Source organism: Rhinoderma darwinii, chromosome 2, assembly GCF_050947455.1.
Source record: "Rhinoderma darwinii isolate aRhiDar2 chromosome 2, aRhiDar2.hap1, whole genome shotgun sequence".
Taxonomy (NCBI): domain Eukaryota; kingdom Metazoa; phylum Chordata; class Amphibia; order Anura; family Rhinodermatidae; genus Rhinoderma; species Rhinoderma darwinii.
In genome coordinates, this window is record NC_134688.1 from 50,648,512 (window position 1) to 50,664,611 (window position 16,100).

The 16,100-nt window shown below is 41.5% G+C and overlaps 1 protein-coding gene across 2 annotated transcripts in view; it reads left to right on the forward strand.

Moving 5' to 3' along the window:
* The window catches only part of MICU2 (mitochondrial calcium uptake 2), a 270,394-nt gene that overhangs the window by 127,908 nt on the left and 126,386 nt on the right, over positions 1 to 16,100 (forward strand). For both annotated transcript variants that reach the window (XM_075851627.1, XM_075851628.1), the window contains exon 2: positions 13,680 to 13,824. In XM_075851627.1, the coding sequence (XP_075707742.1) occupies positions 13,680 to 13,824 (145 nt within the window). The remainder of the gene's footprint in view (positions 1 to 13,679; positions 13,825 to 16,100) is intronic.

A 16,100-nucleotide genomic window follows, 5' to 3' on the forward strand; every position in this document is an offset into this window, starting at 1 on the left:
CTGATCACTTCTGCCGCTTCGTTTTAGCGATTTGGTGGGGGTCGTCTCAGTTCTCTGGCCCCCACCGATCAAAACATCTGACATATCACTATGACGTGTCAAAGGTTTTTTTGAAAGTATAGTTACACTTTAAATAATGATTATGGTTAGGCGATATCTCGCTCGCTTTGAACGGCGTGTTTATATGTGGCGATTCCTCGATAGGATTACAATTTCATTGCAATAGTCACATGGGACAGAGGGAGGGCACCACAGACCACAGCGATTTTCGGATCACGCTATACAGTTTTTATCATGAACCTGAAGATCTGCGGTCACAAGTGGTCACTTATGAGTATTTACACGTGGAGACTAACGTAAGTGATCACCTAAATTATTCATACGCCTCACCAGCGGAGTGTATAGACACCTTTATGCTATTATAAATTATTGTACGATGTTAAATTCATTTGGCCCATTTGGAAAAACTACTCTCATGCATGACTCTCGGGCTCAAAACAGTTTTTTGTCTTGTTTTGCCCGGTTTTCAGGGAAAAGTTTCCATTTCAGTCCTTTGTGAAAGGATGTGGGCAACTTGGGCCAGAGGTATTCAACTAGGCTTGTGATTAGTCTATGGACTTGCCACTTATTTTTACAAATCCAACAGATATTTAAGGACTTAGGGATATTTGGCACCGTGCTCGCTGTAGTAATCTGCAGATTTATTACAGAGAGACTTAAAAGCATTACAAAACGTTTATTTGCTTGTTCTAGTTACTCTGAGATCAGATCTTTATGGTTAACCACCGTTTTTCATGCGGACTTTCACAGGATTGTTTACTATGCTCTTGAATATACTCTTATATTCTACTAGAAGAGGAAGTGAACATGCCATTTACTAGGACTCGTGCATGACTGTGGTATACATACTAAGGAGAGTAAATCCACTCAATTTACACAGGAGGAATGCAAATACAATCTGTCTTGCAAGGAATTAAACTAGAATTGTATTATAAAGCATCGTCTCTTAGGAGGAGCAAATTCCTGTTTTGTAGCTCATCTGAATACATTTAACATTGGGAGTATAGGAAATATTAATTATGCCCCATAGATTGTACCAAACCTTGGCCACCTGTCATGTAATATAAAAAAAAAAAAATGAAAAGATGTTCACTAATATAATTGTATATGTTTCTAACGAGTGACCTATTGAAATGGTCCTTAATGTTTCACACCAGCAGAAGTCCATGGATTGTTGGCAGCCATGCTGGACTTTTAGATCAAACATGAAGTTGTAAGCGGAGCACGCAAGGCCAAACTGTTGAGGCCAATCAAACAAATGAGTAGTGTAAGGGCGCCCATATACATTAGACATAGGACTGTGGCAGGTGAGGCAAGCTCAGAGAGGCAGAAACCTCCTGTGGAGCAAAAGGGCTGAACTTTTAGAACAAGCATGAAGTTGTACTTGGCTAAAAAAAAAGCTGAGCACACAATGCCATACTCTTTAGCCCAATTCAACAAATGAGTAGTATAAGGGTGCCAATACTTATTAAACTAAGCTTGTCCGGGATCGGTCAACAATGTAATGTGTATGGGGGGCTGCCCAACTCTGCCTCGAAGGCAGATGTTGGTGGAAGAAAGAATCTGGCACGTTGGACTTCAACATGCTTTATCCTTTATTCACGGTGAGATATTCCGCTCCCAGATGTTCATGTTTATCGGGAGTTGGGAGAAATAACGGTCAAATAAGCGATCGGACAATAGTTATTTAATGTGTATGGTCACCTCTGGTGAAAGAGCTCTAGCACCTCCAACAATTGTCTCGGATTGATGTTGTACACAGAGGTTTTTGACATGTTGAAGGACCTCTGTGATTGCCTTGCCCTACTCTGCTCCATCTACTATTGTGCTACGAGCGTATCGGAGATCCTAGATGGGTACGCATCTCATTTCATCCCTTTTGTGACCATTCAGACACTGGTGATCCTCTCCAACATTATCACTAGTTCTATGGCTATCTCTAGAAGGAAACCCCAACACACAAGACGACTTACACATCCTTTTCTGACTTCAGGGTCTTTGCCCGTAATGTGTTTTTTTGTCTCTAATGTGCTCTGAATGTATAGTTATCTCATTATACAGAAGTGTTCTTAGAGGTTAACAATGGTGATGAAGCCGCATTTCATAGTGAAATAGCTGGGTCTGGACATGGTTTCTGTGTCAAGGTGTTATATATGTGCTGTGACATGTCTTTGTGTGTCTTGATCTTTTGATGTGCACACTTCTAAGCATTTTTGTTTAAATGGTCATAAAATGTTCCTCTTCTATTTTGGGTGGGAATACAGCCTACTTCATAGCAGTGTGTTATGAAAATGATTAAATGATTACACGCTGGGATGTCTCCGGAAGGCAGAATACATAGAATTGATATATTGTTCTAATTGTAAACCCTGATCGCTTTGATGTCAACTGAAGTCAATAAAATAATGGTACGGATTGGAAGTTTATCTTTTTATTTTGATCTGATTGCAAAGTCATGAGCTAGATACATACATAGTTAGGTCCAAAATTATTTGGACAGTGACACAAGATTTGGCATTTTAGCTCTGTATCAAAACATATTGTATATACAGTTATATAATCAATATTCTATGGTGAAGAAAAACCCCTTTACAACATCTACCCAAGTGAAGAACATTCTCCTGGAAGTAGGTGTATCAGTATCTAAGTCTACCATAAAGAGAAGACTTCATGAGAGCAAAGACAGAGGGTTCACCACAAGGTGCAAACCATTAATCAGCCCCAAAAATAGAAATGCCAGATTAGACTTTGCCAAACAACATCTAAAGAAGCCGGCCAGTTCTGGAACAGCATGAAACTAAGATCAATCTGTACCAGAATGATGGGAGGAAGAAAGTATGGAGAAGGCTTGGAACGGTTCATGATACAAAGCACACCACATCCTCTGTAAAACATGGTGGAGGCAGTGTGATGGCATGGGCACTGGGTCACTAGTGTTTATTGATGGTGTGACTGAAGACCGAAGCAGCCGGATGAATTCTGAACTGTTCAGGGATTTACTTTCTGCTCAGATTCATCCGAATGCAGCAAGGTTGATTGGATGTCGCTTGACAGGACAGATGGACAATGACCCAAGACATACTGGGAAAGCAACCCAGGAGTTTTTTTTTTAAGGCAAAGAAGTGGAATATTCTGCAATGGCCAAGTCATCACCAGATCTCAACCCGATCGAGCATTTCACTTAATAAAGACAAAACTTAAAGAGGCTCTGTCCCCAGATTATCAAACCCCTATCTCCTATTGCATGCGATCGGCGCTGCAATGTAGATAACAGTAACGAGTTTTTTGTTTTTAAAAACGATCATTTTTGGCCAAGTTATGAGCAATTTTATATTTATACAAATGAGCCTTTCTAGTGGACAACTGGGCGTGTATTGTGTTTATAACATCTGGGCGTGTTTACTTGTTTTACTAGCTGGGCGTTGTGAATAGAAGTGTAAGATGCTGACATATGATGCCGACATACACTTCTATTCACAACGCCCAGCTAGTAAAACAAGTAAACACGCCCAGATGTTATAAACACAATACACGCCCAGTTGTCCACTAGAAAGGCTCATTTGTATAAATATAAAATTGCTCATAACTTGGCCAAAAATGATAGTTTAAAAAAAAAACAAAAAAACGTTACTGTTATCTACATTGCAGCGCTGATCACATGCAATAGGAGATAGGGATTTGATGATCTGGTGACAGAGCCTCTTTAAGGCAGAAAGACCCACAAAGAAGTAACAACTGAAGACAGCTGCAGTAAAGGACGGGCAAAGCATCACAATAGAGGAAACCCAGTGTTTGGTGATGTCCATGGGATCCAGACTTCAGGCCGTCATTGCCTGCAAAGGATTCTCTACAAAGTATTAAAAAAAAACATTTTATTTATGGTAACGTTAATTTATCCAATCACTTTTGAGCCCCTGAAATGAGGCGGCTGTGTAGAAAAATGGCTGCAATTCCTAAACGTTTCACAAGATATTTTTGGTCAACCCCTTGAATTAAACCTGGAAGTCCACACTTCAATTGTATCTGTTGTTTCATTTCAAATCCAATGTGGAGCCTAAATCATGAAGATTGTGTCACTGTCCCAAATAACCTAACTGTACATACATACTTAACTGGTTCCCGACCACTGGCTGTATTTTTACGGCCAGCGGTCAGGGACGGGTCCTTAAAACCCGAGCCATAGACTTTTTACGGCTCGGGTTTTAACTTGCTGCCCGCGCGATCGGGCAGCTGAATGTCGGGTCTCTGGCTGTCAGTGACTGCCGAGGACCGTGAGGAGAGGATAGAAGCAGCTTTCGCTGCTTCTGTCTTCTCCGATGTCTTTTTACACAGCGTTCAATGAACACTGTGTATAGGAATAGAGACAGCAGCAGCGGCGCTGTCTCTATTCCTCCCGGTGATCATGTGACAGGTCACATGATCGCCGGGTGCCGTTAGTGACAGACTGCTGCTGGGTCTTACTAGACCCAGCACAGCCCTATTAGTGACAATCGTCACTATGAGAGGGCTGATTTCCCCTGTAACTGGGGCTGCTGTGCAGCTCCAGTTACAGTGGAAAAGATGGTGTAAAAGAAAGAAAAAAAATATATAAAGTTCCCCAAAGGTCTTTTTTGACCTTTGGGGGACAGACCATAGTAATAAAAAAAAAAAGTAAAGTGCAAAAGTAAATTAAATAATAAATACACATAAAATACCCACCCCCAAAACAAACGTTCCCCCCGCCAATCATTGTTGTAATGCTAGCGCTGACCCAATTACCCTAATATAGACATGTCATATATTAAAATTTACGGTAGACAATGACGATCACAAATAAAAGGTCTATTTTAGGGTAAAACTATGTTATTACCAAAAAAAAAATAGCTGAAACGTAAAAAAGCTTATTTATTTACTATTATTTTCAAACTTTATGAATAAAAATTCTAAAATAGCAAAAAAGGTGTGTATAAAAATGATAAAAAATGAAACCTGCATTGTCTACGGAAAAATCGTCGCAAAAATCACGTCGTTAGCCCAACAAATAAAAACGCTATAGCCATTTAACTAACACGTGCTAAAAATGGCTAAACGGTGTCTGGTCCTGAAGGCGCAAAATAGCCCGGTCCTGAACTGGTTAAACAAATCCCAGGACCCAGGTAGCCAACGCATCTAAAAATATTTTGTTCGCACCTAAATTTATGGGTTGTTTTTCTATTGATCTCTATAAAAGTTTTATGCTTTTAAGCTTACTATAAGGATGTCTCCATCCCAAGTGTATGAGTTGACCGCTTAAATTGCTATTTCTTAACATTTGTTTCTACTAGCCACCGCTGTACTTGGTTACCTAAGCTGTTATCGCAGACAAGTTCACTGTAAAGCGGATCTGTTAGCTGAATCCTCCTATTAGCCAAAACGACACAAAAAAAAAATGATTGTGCCGTTTGATTAATATGACCAATCAAAGAATACACCGGACTCCTAGTTAGGAGTCCAGTGTATTCATGAGGAGAGGGCACCCTCCCCCCCCCCCCTCTTGGTAGTGATTGACGGGCTGTTGTATATACAGATACAACAGATACTGTAGCCAGCTGTTGATGAACTCGGAGTGGTGGGAAGCACTCTCCTCATGAATCCGCTGGACTTTTTTTGCTTTGGCTAATAGGAAGACAGACCAGTTGTATAGCAGATGCTAATTGTGCTCACCTGGGGCGTAACGATAGTGGGTGCAGAGGTTGCTGTTTTGCCAACTCCCTGGTGCTGGGGGGGGAGCCCATAGCATCACTCTATCCCATTTCAGGAAACCTCATGTTACAGACTTTGCATTGGGACCCAGAAGCTTCAAGTTACTCCTCTGGTGCTCATTAAAGGGCCACTAAACCCTAAGTTGAGAGTCTGCAAACTACTAATGTGCCACTACTTTCTATAGTACCACCTCTTCACCTACTGTCTTGGTGTTTTTCACAAAGAGGAGGTGTATGGTGTCGGTGAATTAGTAGCTCTCCCTCCTGAACCCATTTGGAGATTGCACAGTTTTACGGGCCTCAACTTGCTGTCCTAACACCATTCAGTGGGTACAATTAGAACCTTCTTCCTTACGGATACCCGTAGTTCATAGCAGACCTGGCAATCCCCCTATAAATCCAAATGTAGCCAGCTGCAATAGCTAATCAGATTAGACCAGAACGATGCCCAAGCTGGCAAAACAGAATAAAAAGGAAGTAAAAAAAAACGTTGTAAAATAGAGATTGTGAAGTACCATAAATAATTGGACCTGTTCTTACATTCAAGGATGGCCATACAGAGTAAGAAGTTTTTTTTACATTTACTTTACTTATGAGTTATTTTATACTGTTACTTAAAGAGGCTCTGTCACCAGATTTTCAAACCCCTATCTCGTATTGCAGTAGATCGGCGCTGCAATGTAGATAAGAGTAATGTTTTTATTTTTTTCAAAAACGAGAATTTTTGGCCAAGTTATGACCATTTTTATATTTATGCAAATGAGCCTTAAGTACAACTGGGCGGGTTTAAAGTGAAGTACAACTGGGCGTGTATTGTGTGTGTACATCTGGGCGTTTTTACTTGTTTTACTAGCTGGGCGTTGTGAATGGAAGTGTATGATGCTGACGAATCAGCATCATCCACTTCTCTTCGCCAACACCCAGCTTCTGGCAGTGCAGACACACAGCGTGTTCTCGAGAGATCACGCTGTGACGTCACTTCCTGCCCCAGGTCCTGCATCGTGTCGGACGAGCGAGGACACATCGGCACCAGGCGACAGAGGCTACAGTTGATTCTGCAGCAGCATCGGCGTTTGCAGGTAAGTCGATGTAGCCTCTGGTGCCAATGTGTCCTCACTCGTCCGACACGATGCAGGACCTGGGGCAGGAAGTGACGTCACAGCGTGATCTCTCGAGAACACGCTGTGTGTCTGCACTGCCAGAAGCTGGGTGTTGGCGAAGAGAAGTGGATGATGCTGATTCGTCAGCATCATACACTTCCATTCACAACGCCCAGCTAGTAAAACAAGCAAAAACGCCCAGATGTACATACACAATACACGCCCACTTGTACTTAAGAAAGGTTCATTTGCATAAATATAAAAATGGTCATAACTTGGCCAAAAATGCTCGTTATTGAAAAAAACAAAACGTTACTCTTATCTACATTGCAGCGCCGATCACCTGCAATAGGAGATAGGGGTTTGAAAATCTGGTGACAGAGCCTCTTTAAGGAGAGATTTTCACTTGTTTGTAATGAACGCTCCCCTCTAGAGTGCCGCATAGGATCGTCTTGACAGGTGTGTTTCTCACGCCATGTGTCTAAATGAAGCCACAAGATAGATCTTCTCTGTCTCTATTAGCCGCCTTTGTTTTGCAGTGACGACAGCTGTAGGATTCTTCTGATAGGGTTTATAGCAAAATAATCATTACAGCTACAGCAGAGGCACTAAGACCATCAAGTGTGGAGAACATGACAAATGTGGATTTACCTCTCCGTATTTACACGCCCTCAGGCCTGATCTTTTCCCCAGACTTCTAATAAAAGGAATATTCCTCTAATTATTTATCTTTTGAAACATGGGACATGAGTAACATGAAGACGCCTTCTCTTCAGTGACTGACTCAGGTGAGGTCATGACTTGTGCAGGTGCGATCAGGCCGAGGAGACCGAAAATAAATGTCATTTTTAATAATCCGGCAATTACCTTCGGCCTAATCCACAATATCTTTCTCTTCTTTTCTTTCTCTTCTTTTCTTTCTTTTATTTCTTTCCCCTGTAATTTCCTTATATAAAAATGTGGAATTTAAACCGGTATCTTTGTCTCATGTTGTCAGAGCAGATTTTATTTTTTTCTTCGTATCTCTCTGGGTTGACTGTAAGTCTTAATGTCTTTATTATATTTGCATTTGTCTGACATCAAAGACATTTTTTACATATCTTTTACTGTTAGATAAAATTGTTCTGCATACCGAAGTGCTACCTATGTAATCTATCTGGGTCTTTGTGGTTTCCCAGAATAATGAACATTCTTTGCGAATGTACAATTACAGGTATATACTATATACTTCATCCTACCGGCTGCATATATGCCCTGGTAGTTTTACGTGGATACTGGTGGCTGTTGGATGAATCTCTAATGGTTCCTTCTTTACACACTGGGAATACATATATTTGTACTTGTCAATTATCGCTACTAGTCCCTAATTTCTGAGCAATTGTAACCATATTTGCCGAGTATAAATTCAGAAATAGATAATCCATATACTCCTGATTGATTTCTACAAGTACCATTTACAGATCGCGCTACTGATAAATTCTGTTCTTAACAGTATTTGCATGCACAATGGTCATTGCGGACTATAACCGCTCTTGGACCCGCAACTATGTAATGAAAGGGGGGTCCCCGACCCCCTCCCGCCCAGTGAGGCAGCAGCTGTCGCATCCACTTCTGAATCTTTTTTGTGAGATTCCGGCAAGTGAAACAAAATCTCGTTTAGCTCCGTAATCTCGCGAGATTTCGTATCCGTTGCTGGAATCTCACAGAAAAGTTTCAGAAGTGTCAGGATTCTGAGTACACATGACGTCCAGGCTGGATGGTCATGTGTATTCATTATCAGGACACTGTAGTAATGTTAGGGCTTGTGTATTTAGCTGCACATAGTGATATAACTATATCGCTAGTGCAGTGTAAATGAATGGAGAGGAGTGCATGATGCCGATTGGTCAGCGTCATACACTCCTCTGTACAACGCACACTTGGTCTAAAGTAAAAATACGCCCACTTGGGCATTAAGAAAGCTCATTAGCATAAACCAAAATCGCTCCTAACGTTGTGAAAAAAAGATCGTTTTTTTAAATAAAAAGCACTGCTGTCACCTACATTACAGCGTCCATCTCATTATATAGGAGACGGGCACTTATAATGTGGTGACAGAGCCTCTTTAATGAAAATGTCACAAAGCATTCTGAAATGTTAATGACTACGTTTTGTAACACAAGTGATCGTTTTTGATAAATAACTTGCATTCTGAGTACATCTGATCAGTGTGGGCAATTTAGGATATTTCATGGGCAGTACTGACTAAACCCCAAATTCATAGGAGGAGATTTGAGGACAGCAGAAAAGATCGGCATTAGGTATAACTAAATATTTATTCAAGAATTGATCCTTCAACCAGAAATGTAATTATTGTGGATATGTAGGTGGTTAACAGAAGACATATTGGATCAGGTTTGAAGCATAATTCAAATTTAGTAGGATGGAGAACGTCAAAAATCCTTTTGTGTAGAACAGTAGGTTCTAAAAGGGAACCCATTCGTCATCGTTAAATAATGGGATGACAGAGTTCCAAAAAAAGGAAGACGAGACATGTTTCAGACGTCTTTCTGAGGACGTGTCAGGGTGTTCAGTTTTGTTCTGGAGGGTCTTGAGAATGAAGACAGATATTTATGTGGAGAGAAGCTGTAGATGAAATGAGATGAATTGGTCCAGTTGTGGCATTTTGGACAGATGAACTGTCTTGCGACCAGCTGAAGTTACAGTACTTAAGGCAAGATATGTTACCAGACTCTCCCATCTTTCAGCATGTGGAGGAATGGAAACAAAATCCTTCTTTTCTATCCTTTTTTAATTTTTTTTAATTTTCTTTTTGTTCTTTTATATTTTTGGAATCCTTCAAATAATGTTTCATTGTGAACAACCGAGCTCAAACCAAAAATGTTTAAGCCAAAATAAGAAGGTCCAGTAAGTGCTTCATTCTCCCTTACAAGTTGAAATCTATTTAAGTCATTTGATTAATGGCTTTCAAGCTCTGAATTTTACAAATGTGCACAAAAAAAATCCCAAGCAGAAAAAATAATGATTTTAACACAAGGTCGTTGTTGATAATGGGAGTACTGGCATCCGCACAGGTGACCGATATCTCTAAGGGTATTTTCACACGCAAACGCAAAATACGTCTGAAATCAGCTCCTGAATTTCGGAAGTTTTTACAAGTGCACGCGTTTTTCGCGGCGTCCATTACGGACGGAATTGGAGCTGTTCTTCAATGGAGTCAATGAAAAACCGCTCCAAAAACGTCCCAAGAAGTGTCCTGCACTTCTTTGACGCGGGCGTATTTGTACGCGCCGTCTTTTGACAACGATGCGTAAAATGACACCTCGTCAGAACAGAACATCGGAAAACCCATTGCAAGCAACGGGCAGATGTTTGCAGACGTAATGGAGCCGTCTTTTCAGGTGTAATTCGAGGCGTAAAATGCCTGAATTACGTCTGAAAATAGGTCATGTGCCCATAGCCTAAATGACATGACCAGCAATGAACTCTTGTAAAACAATTAAGCACAATTAATAAAACTGCATGTTTTCCATTTTTTATACTGCGGAAGTGTGAGGACTACTGTACTGGTTGTTGTTAGTTTTATGATGAAGACACGCCTGTTTTAGTAAATATTTGTATTACCCATAAGATAACAATTCTGGAGCATCTTTTCTTAGAACTCTGTATTGTGCCGTTCCTCTGTTATTCCTCCTAGAAATGTATGAGCAAATTAACAACTGGGTGTTTACCATTCCCCTTGTCAATAGAATGTGCCCCCTACACACAAGGACGTTGTCCAATCATTACTGACCATGTCAGACTGTGTAGGATCACACCACATTGACCAGGAGAATGGTAACACCCTTTTGTTGTTTTGTTCATACATTTCCAGGAGGAATAAATGAGTAATCGCACATTGCAAAGTTCTAAGAAAAGATGCTCCAGAAATTTTATTTTATGTGAAATACAAGTATTTACTAAAACCGATCTATCATACAGTGGAATACGTCATACATGGGCCCCATGTTAAGAGACCTGTATACCGCACGGTTTATTCTTCTTTGCGGTGACCCACTATATAGAAAGGTGTAGTCTGCAACTTATAGGTTAACACGTGTAATACTGCAGAAATTCCGCAGTGTATTACAGTATTTATTTATTTCAGTTACTTATATAGCGCCAACATATTACGCAGCGCTGTACAGAGGTCCTCGTGGCTCACAACCTAAATTCCCTATTGGTATGTTTTTGGGGTAGCAGCGAGGTGGATGAGATTTAAACCAGTAACATCCACACGCTGCAAAAACTTGCAGAAAAGACTCGTGGATTCTCAATCTCCAGCACGTCGGGCGGACATTCTGCAGTATTTCTGCTGCATATGAGCTTAGCCATACTATGGGCCACTGCAAAAAACCTATACTAAAGAAGAACTCTAACTAGACTCTGGTTTCTCCTCCCAGCTCCCTTGTCTTGTTCTCCTCCCTATGCTATAGAGATCTATCTATATATCTATATATGTCTCTATCTCGCGGTGTAAGGTTTCTTGCAGTGTCTAGTAGTTGGGGTTCTCCATGTGCCATTGTTTCCTATTCTTTGCTAGAGCTGACAGAGAATATTTGGCTGTGTGACTCGCCTTCCACTACGTCTGTCCGTACATGCCCAGCATATGATGGGAGACAGGACAGAATCACGTTACATGGATTAGATTGCACATTTGTCATGATAAGATTTCTTTTAATGTTAAATTAATCTTTAATGTGTAAAAGAAAAATCACAAAATTCAAAATTAAACATGAGATTTGTGTTGTAAGAATAAGAACATGTGGATTCTGTAACATGAGCTTCTTGTATATGGTAATTTGTAAAGCCATATATGATCTGGTGTCTACAACTATGACGGAGGCTTTTTATCTGATTGAAGCGTTTATCCAGCTACTTGTAATGGTGTAGGATAATCCGATCACAAGACTCTAGCTGGGGATGTAGCCTTAAAGGGCTACTATTTTGTATTTCTGGCCGGGGTTCAGAATGGGTGAAGGTATGGATGTTGGCAAATAGAGGCGGCTGACACAAATTGCTAAAATTGGCAACAGCTAGACTTCGGTAAAGTTAGGTCTATCCTCGCCATAATAAAAGTCACATTAATCAGGTAGCCAATGTTCCTTTAAATTTGCTGCCAGCTCCTAACTTTTTCTATTTTCTATTTAATGACGCTACTAGAACAAAATCTGTCTATTTTAGGCTCTATTCGCCTTTTCCTCGAAAGCTTTGATTGGAACCACCGTCAAAAAATTTGGTCAAAATGTTCTTCCTGTCATAATGACAGACCACACGTGGGAACCCTCGATGGACCACATTATAAGTCATTGAGTACCGTCGGGCGCCGTTGATATGCGTTCTATAATTCTTCTGTTGTAAACTGAAGCCATAATGCAGATGTGTGAACAGAGCCGTAGTTGCCTAACTGTGGCCTGAAATATTCGACAGTAATTTGGCGAACTGTCTAGCCTCCACATTCTCTGTGGTCGACACCATTAAAGAGTTTCTCAACATAACCTATTTTTAAAATCTCAAAATAGGTAAATCTATATTCTCCGTGTCTATGGTACTGTATAATGCTGCGTAGGGCATGGAAAAAGTAATATTTAATAGTGTGACATGATCTCCGTTTATCTAATGTGTTCATTGGAAATTGTGTTGATTTAAATGAATAGGTGACTATGTAATACATGGCCTGGCCAAGTCCACCAGAGCGGGAACTACTCTACCTTAGTGGCGCTCCATTCTGACGAATTGTTAGTGGTCCCGAGCACTGGACAGCCCCTCCTCCACTCCTATGACATGCAATATACCCGAATTGGTCATATGGACCGTGGTTATTTTGTTGAGAAAACCACTTAAAGGCCACGTGCACACATTGTGTATTATGTGCGGATTTGGCGCAACGAAATACAGTACTAGAGAAGTAAATGAGGTTGCTGAATTTTTTTTTGCATGTGAATCGACCAGTGGTGCGTATTTTAAGATCCGCAGCCAGTCCATTTATCTTGCATTTCCATCTTAGAATTGTAACTGACAAGTTTATAGAAAAACCCACAGAAATCTGCAGCATAAAATCTGCACCTGTTTCCGCATTTAGGGCTTGTCCACACGTAACGGAATTTCTGCAGCAATTCTGTCGAAAGTAGCGGACATCCCGCTGCAGCAAAAACGCAGAAAATGGTGCGTATTTTGCTGCGTTTTTCTCAATGTTGGGAGATGGTGACGTCTCCTCTGAAAAACTTCAGCAATTCAGTCCACTTTCCGCAGCAGGAATTGACATGCTGCTGTCCGAAACATACGCACCGCAGGACAATTTCTGCTCGGAATCTTTCCGCAGCGTGTGGATGAGATTTGTTATGTCACACCTCCTTTGTTGCTACTGTATTCTGCTGCGTATTTTCCGTCTGCTATTCCGGACGGAAAATACGCAGCAATTCCGCTACGTGTGGTCGAGCCTTAAAATCTAAAAAACGCACCATTGGGTGTGGATTTTACCTGCGGAAATACCTGCGTTTTATCTGCAGTTTTAATGTGGATTGTCTGAACGAAATCACGCAACGTGTGCATGAAGCTAAAGGTAACCTCACATAAGTGTTGTCCTTAACCAGCATCTATATCTGCTTTTTCACTATAATCCATGTTATATACAATTAACTGTCTCCTACATTAGTTTGTCATTGCCCACTAAGGGGGTAAAATCTATTTTATATTTCCTCCTAGTACTCTGATAACACGGGGGGGCATTCATCTCATTTTTATTTTTATTTTGTTGCAGGGTAAAGAAATTGTTGATGAGGCCCAAGAAAAGCAGTCTCTCCGGAAGCAGCGCTTTATACATTTTGCCTCTCTGGAGTATGATGGCGAATATTACATGACTCCGCGAGACTTCCTCTTCTCTGTAATGTTTGAGCATTTGCAGCGTAAGTCACATTATATTAACGCTTACACATAGACGACTAGTGGATCTGAGCTGATTTTTAATATGCTTAATTCTTTTTCTAAGCCTGACGGTATGAAAGGTATACTTCAGAAAAGCGGCCATTCTTACCAACAACTTTTATTTTTATTTTTTTTAATGCAACTGCGCATATTCAGCATGCATAGTATGCTGTTTTGAAGGCAAAGGGTGGTCACACCAAATATTGATTTGAGTAAGGCCTCATGCACACGACCGTATTTTTTCCCACCCGTAAATACTGGCGTAAATACGGGTCCGGTGTCACATGTATTCCACCCGTTTTGCACCAGTATTTTACGAACCCGTGCTCGTAAATATGGGTCCGGTGTCACACGTATTCCACCCGTATTTACGAGCACGTTTTTGGCGGCAATAGCACTGCACTAATCGGCAGCCCCTTCTCTCTATCAGTACAGAATAGAGAGAAGGGACAGCCTTTTCTGTAATAAAAGTTAAAGAAATTCATACTTACCCGGCCGTTGTCTTGGTGACGCGTCCCTCTCTTCACATCCAGCCCGACATCCCTGGATGACGCGGCAGTCCATGTGACCGCTGCAGCCTGTGATTGACCTGTGATTGGCTGCAGCGGTCACATGGCCTGAAACGTCATCCAGGACGTCGGGCCGGATGTCGAGAGAGACGCGTCACCAAGGCAACCGGCGGGAGACCGGACTGGAGGAAGCAGGAAGTTGTCGGTAAGTATAAACGTCTTTTATTTTTATTTTTTACAGGTTTATACTGATCGGTAGTCACTGTCCAGGGTGCTGAAAGAGTTACTGCCGATCAGTTAACTCTTTCAGCTCCCTGGACAGTGACTATTTACTGACGTCGCTTAGCAACGCTGCCGTAATGACGGGTGCACACATGTAGCCACCCGTCATTACGAGAGCTCCATAGACTTCTATGGACTGTCCGTGCCGTTATTACGGCCTGAAATAGGACATGTTCTATCTTTTTCAACGGCACGGGCACCTTCCCGTGAGAAAACGGGAAGGCACCCGTCGCCAATAGAAGTCTATGAGCCCGTTAATAGGGGTCGTAATTACGAGCCGTAATAACGGGAGTTTTTACGGTCGTGTGCATGAGGCCTTAGACTTCTCTTCTGTTCATTCACTTTGTATTTTGTTAATTGATTAAAAAAAAAGTAACGATTAACGCTTCTATTTTTGAAAGCATTTTTCCTTTGCAGCATTTTTCCATAACTGCCTAAGGCCCCATGAACGTAAAAACGCCCGTAATTACGGGCCCATAGACTTCTATTGGCCACGGGTACCTCCCCATATGCTTACGGGAAGGTGCCCGTGCCGTTAAAAAATATACAACATGTCCAATTTCAGGCCGTAATTACGGCACGGGCAGGCCCATAGAAGTCTATGGAGCTCCCGTAATTACGGGTGACTACGTGTGTGCACCCGTAATTACGGGAGCCTTGCTAGGAGACGTCAGTAAATAGTCACTGTCCAGGGTGCTGAAAGAGTTAAACGATCGGCAGTAACTGTTTCAGCACCCTGGACAGTGACTGCCGATCACAATATAGATCAACCTGTAAAAAAAATAGAAGTTCATACTTACCCAGAACTCCCTACTTCTTCCTCCAGTCCGGCCTCCCGGGATGATGTTTCAGCCCATGTGACCGCTGCGGCCAATCACAGTCTGCAGCAGTCACATGGACTGCCGCATCATCCAGGGAGGTCGGACTGGATGTCAAGAGAGGCACGCGTCACCAAGACAACGGCCGGGTAAGTATGAATTACTTTTACTTTTTCTTCGGAAAGGGCTGTCCCTTCTCTCTATCCTGCGCTGATAGAGAGAAGGGCTGCCGATTACTGCAGTACAATTTTGCAGCGAAAACGTGCCCGTAAATACGGGTCGAATACGTGTGACCAAGGACCTGTATTTACGGGAGGACAAAAATACATTTGTGTGCATGAGGCCTAAAACTGTTGAATAGTACTGTATATATTTTATTTGTTATTTTCTGCTGTCTCTCACCAGGATAGAGACATACATTTAACCTTTCTTCATGAAAAATTGTATGGTGGGTTCTTGCATTGCGTCACATGTTCTTTTTTTTTTCTCTGTATATTATTTACCACTAACAGCCGACAAGACTTTTTGTAACATTAATGCTAATTTTTCCTCCTGATGCTATATTTTGCCCGGTGGCTGGTCACTGCCTCCAGTTTGGTCCTGCACTACATCCATATGTTGATGGTAGGGTAGAATAATACTGGTCCC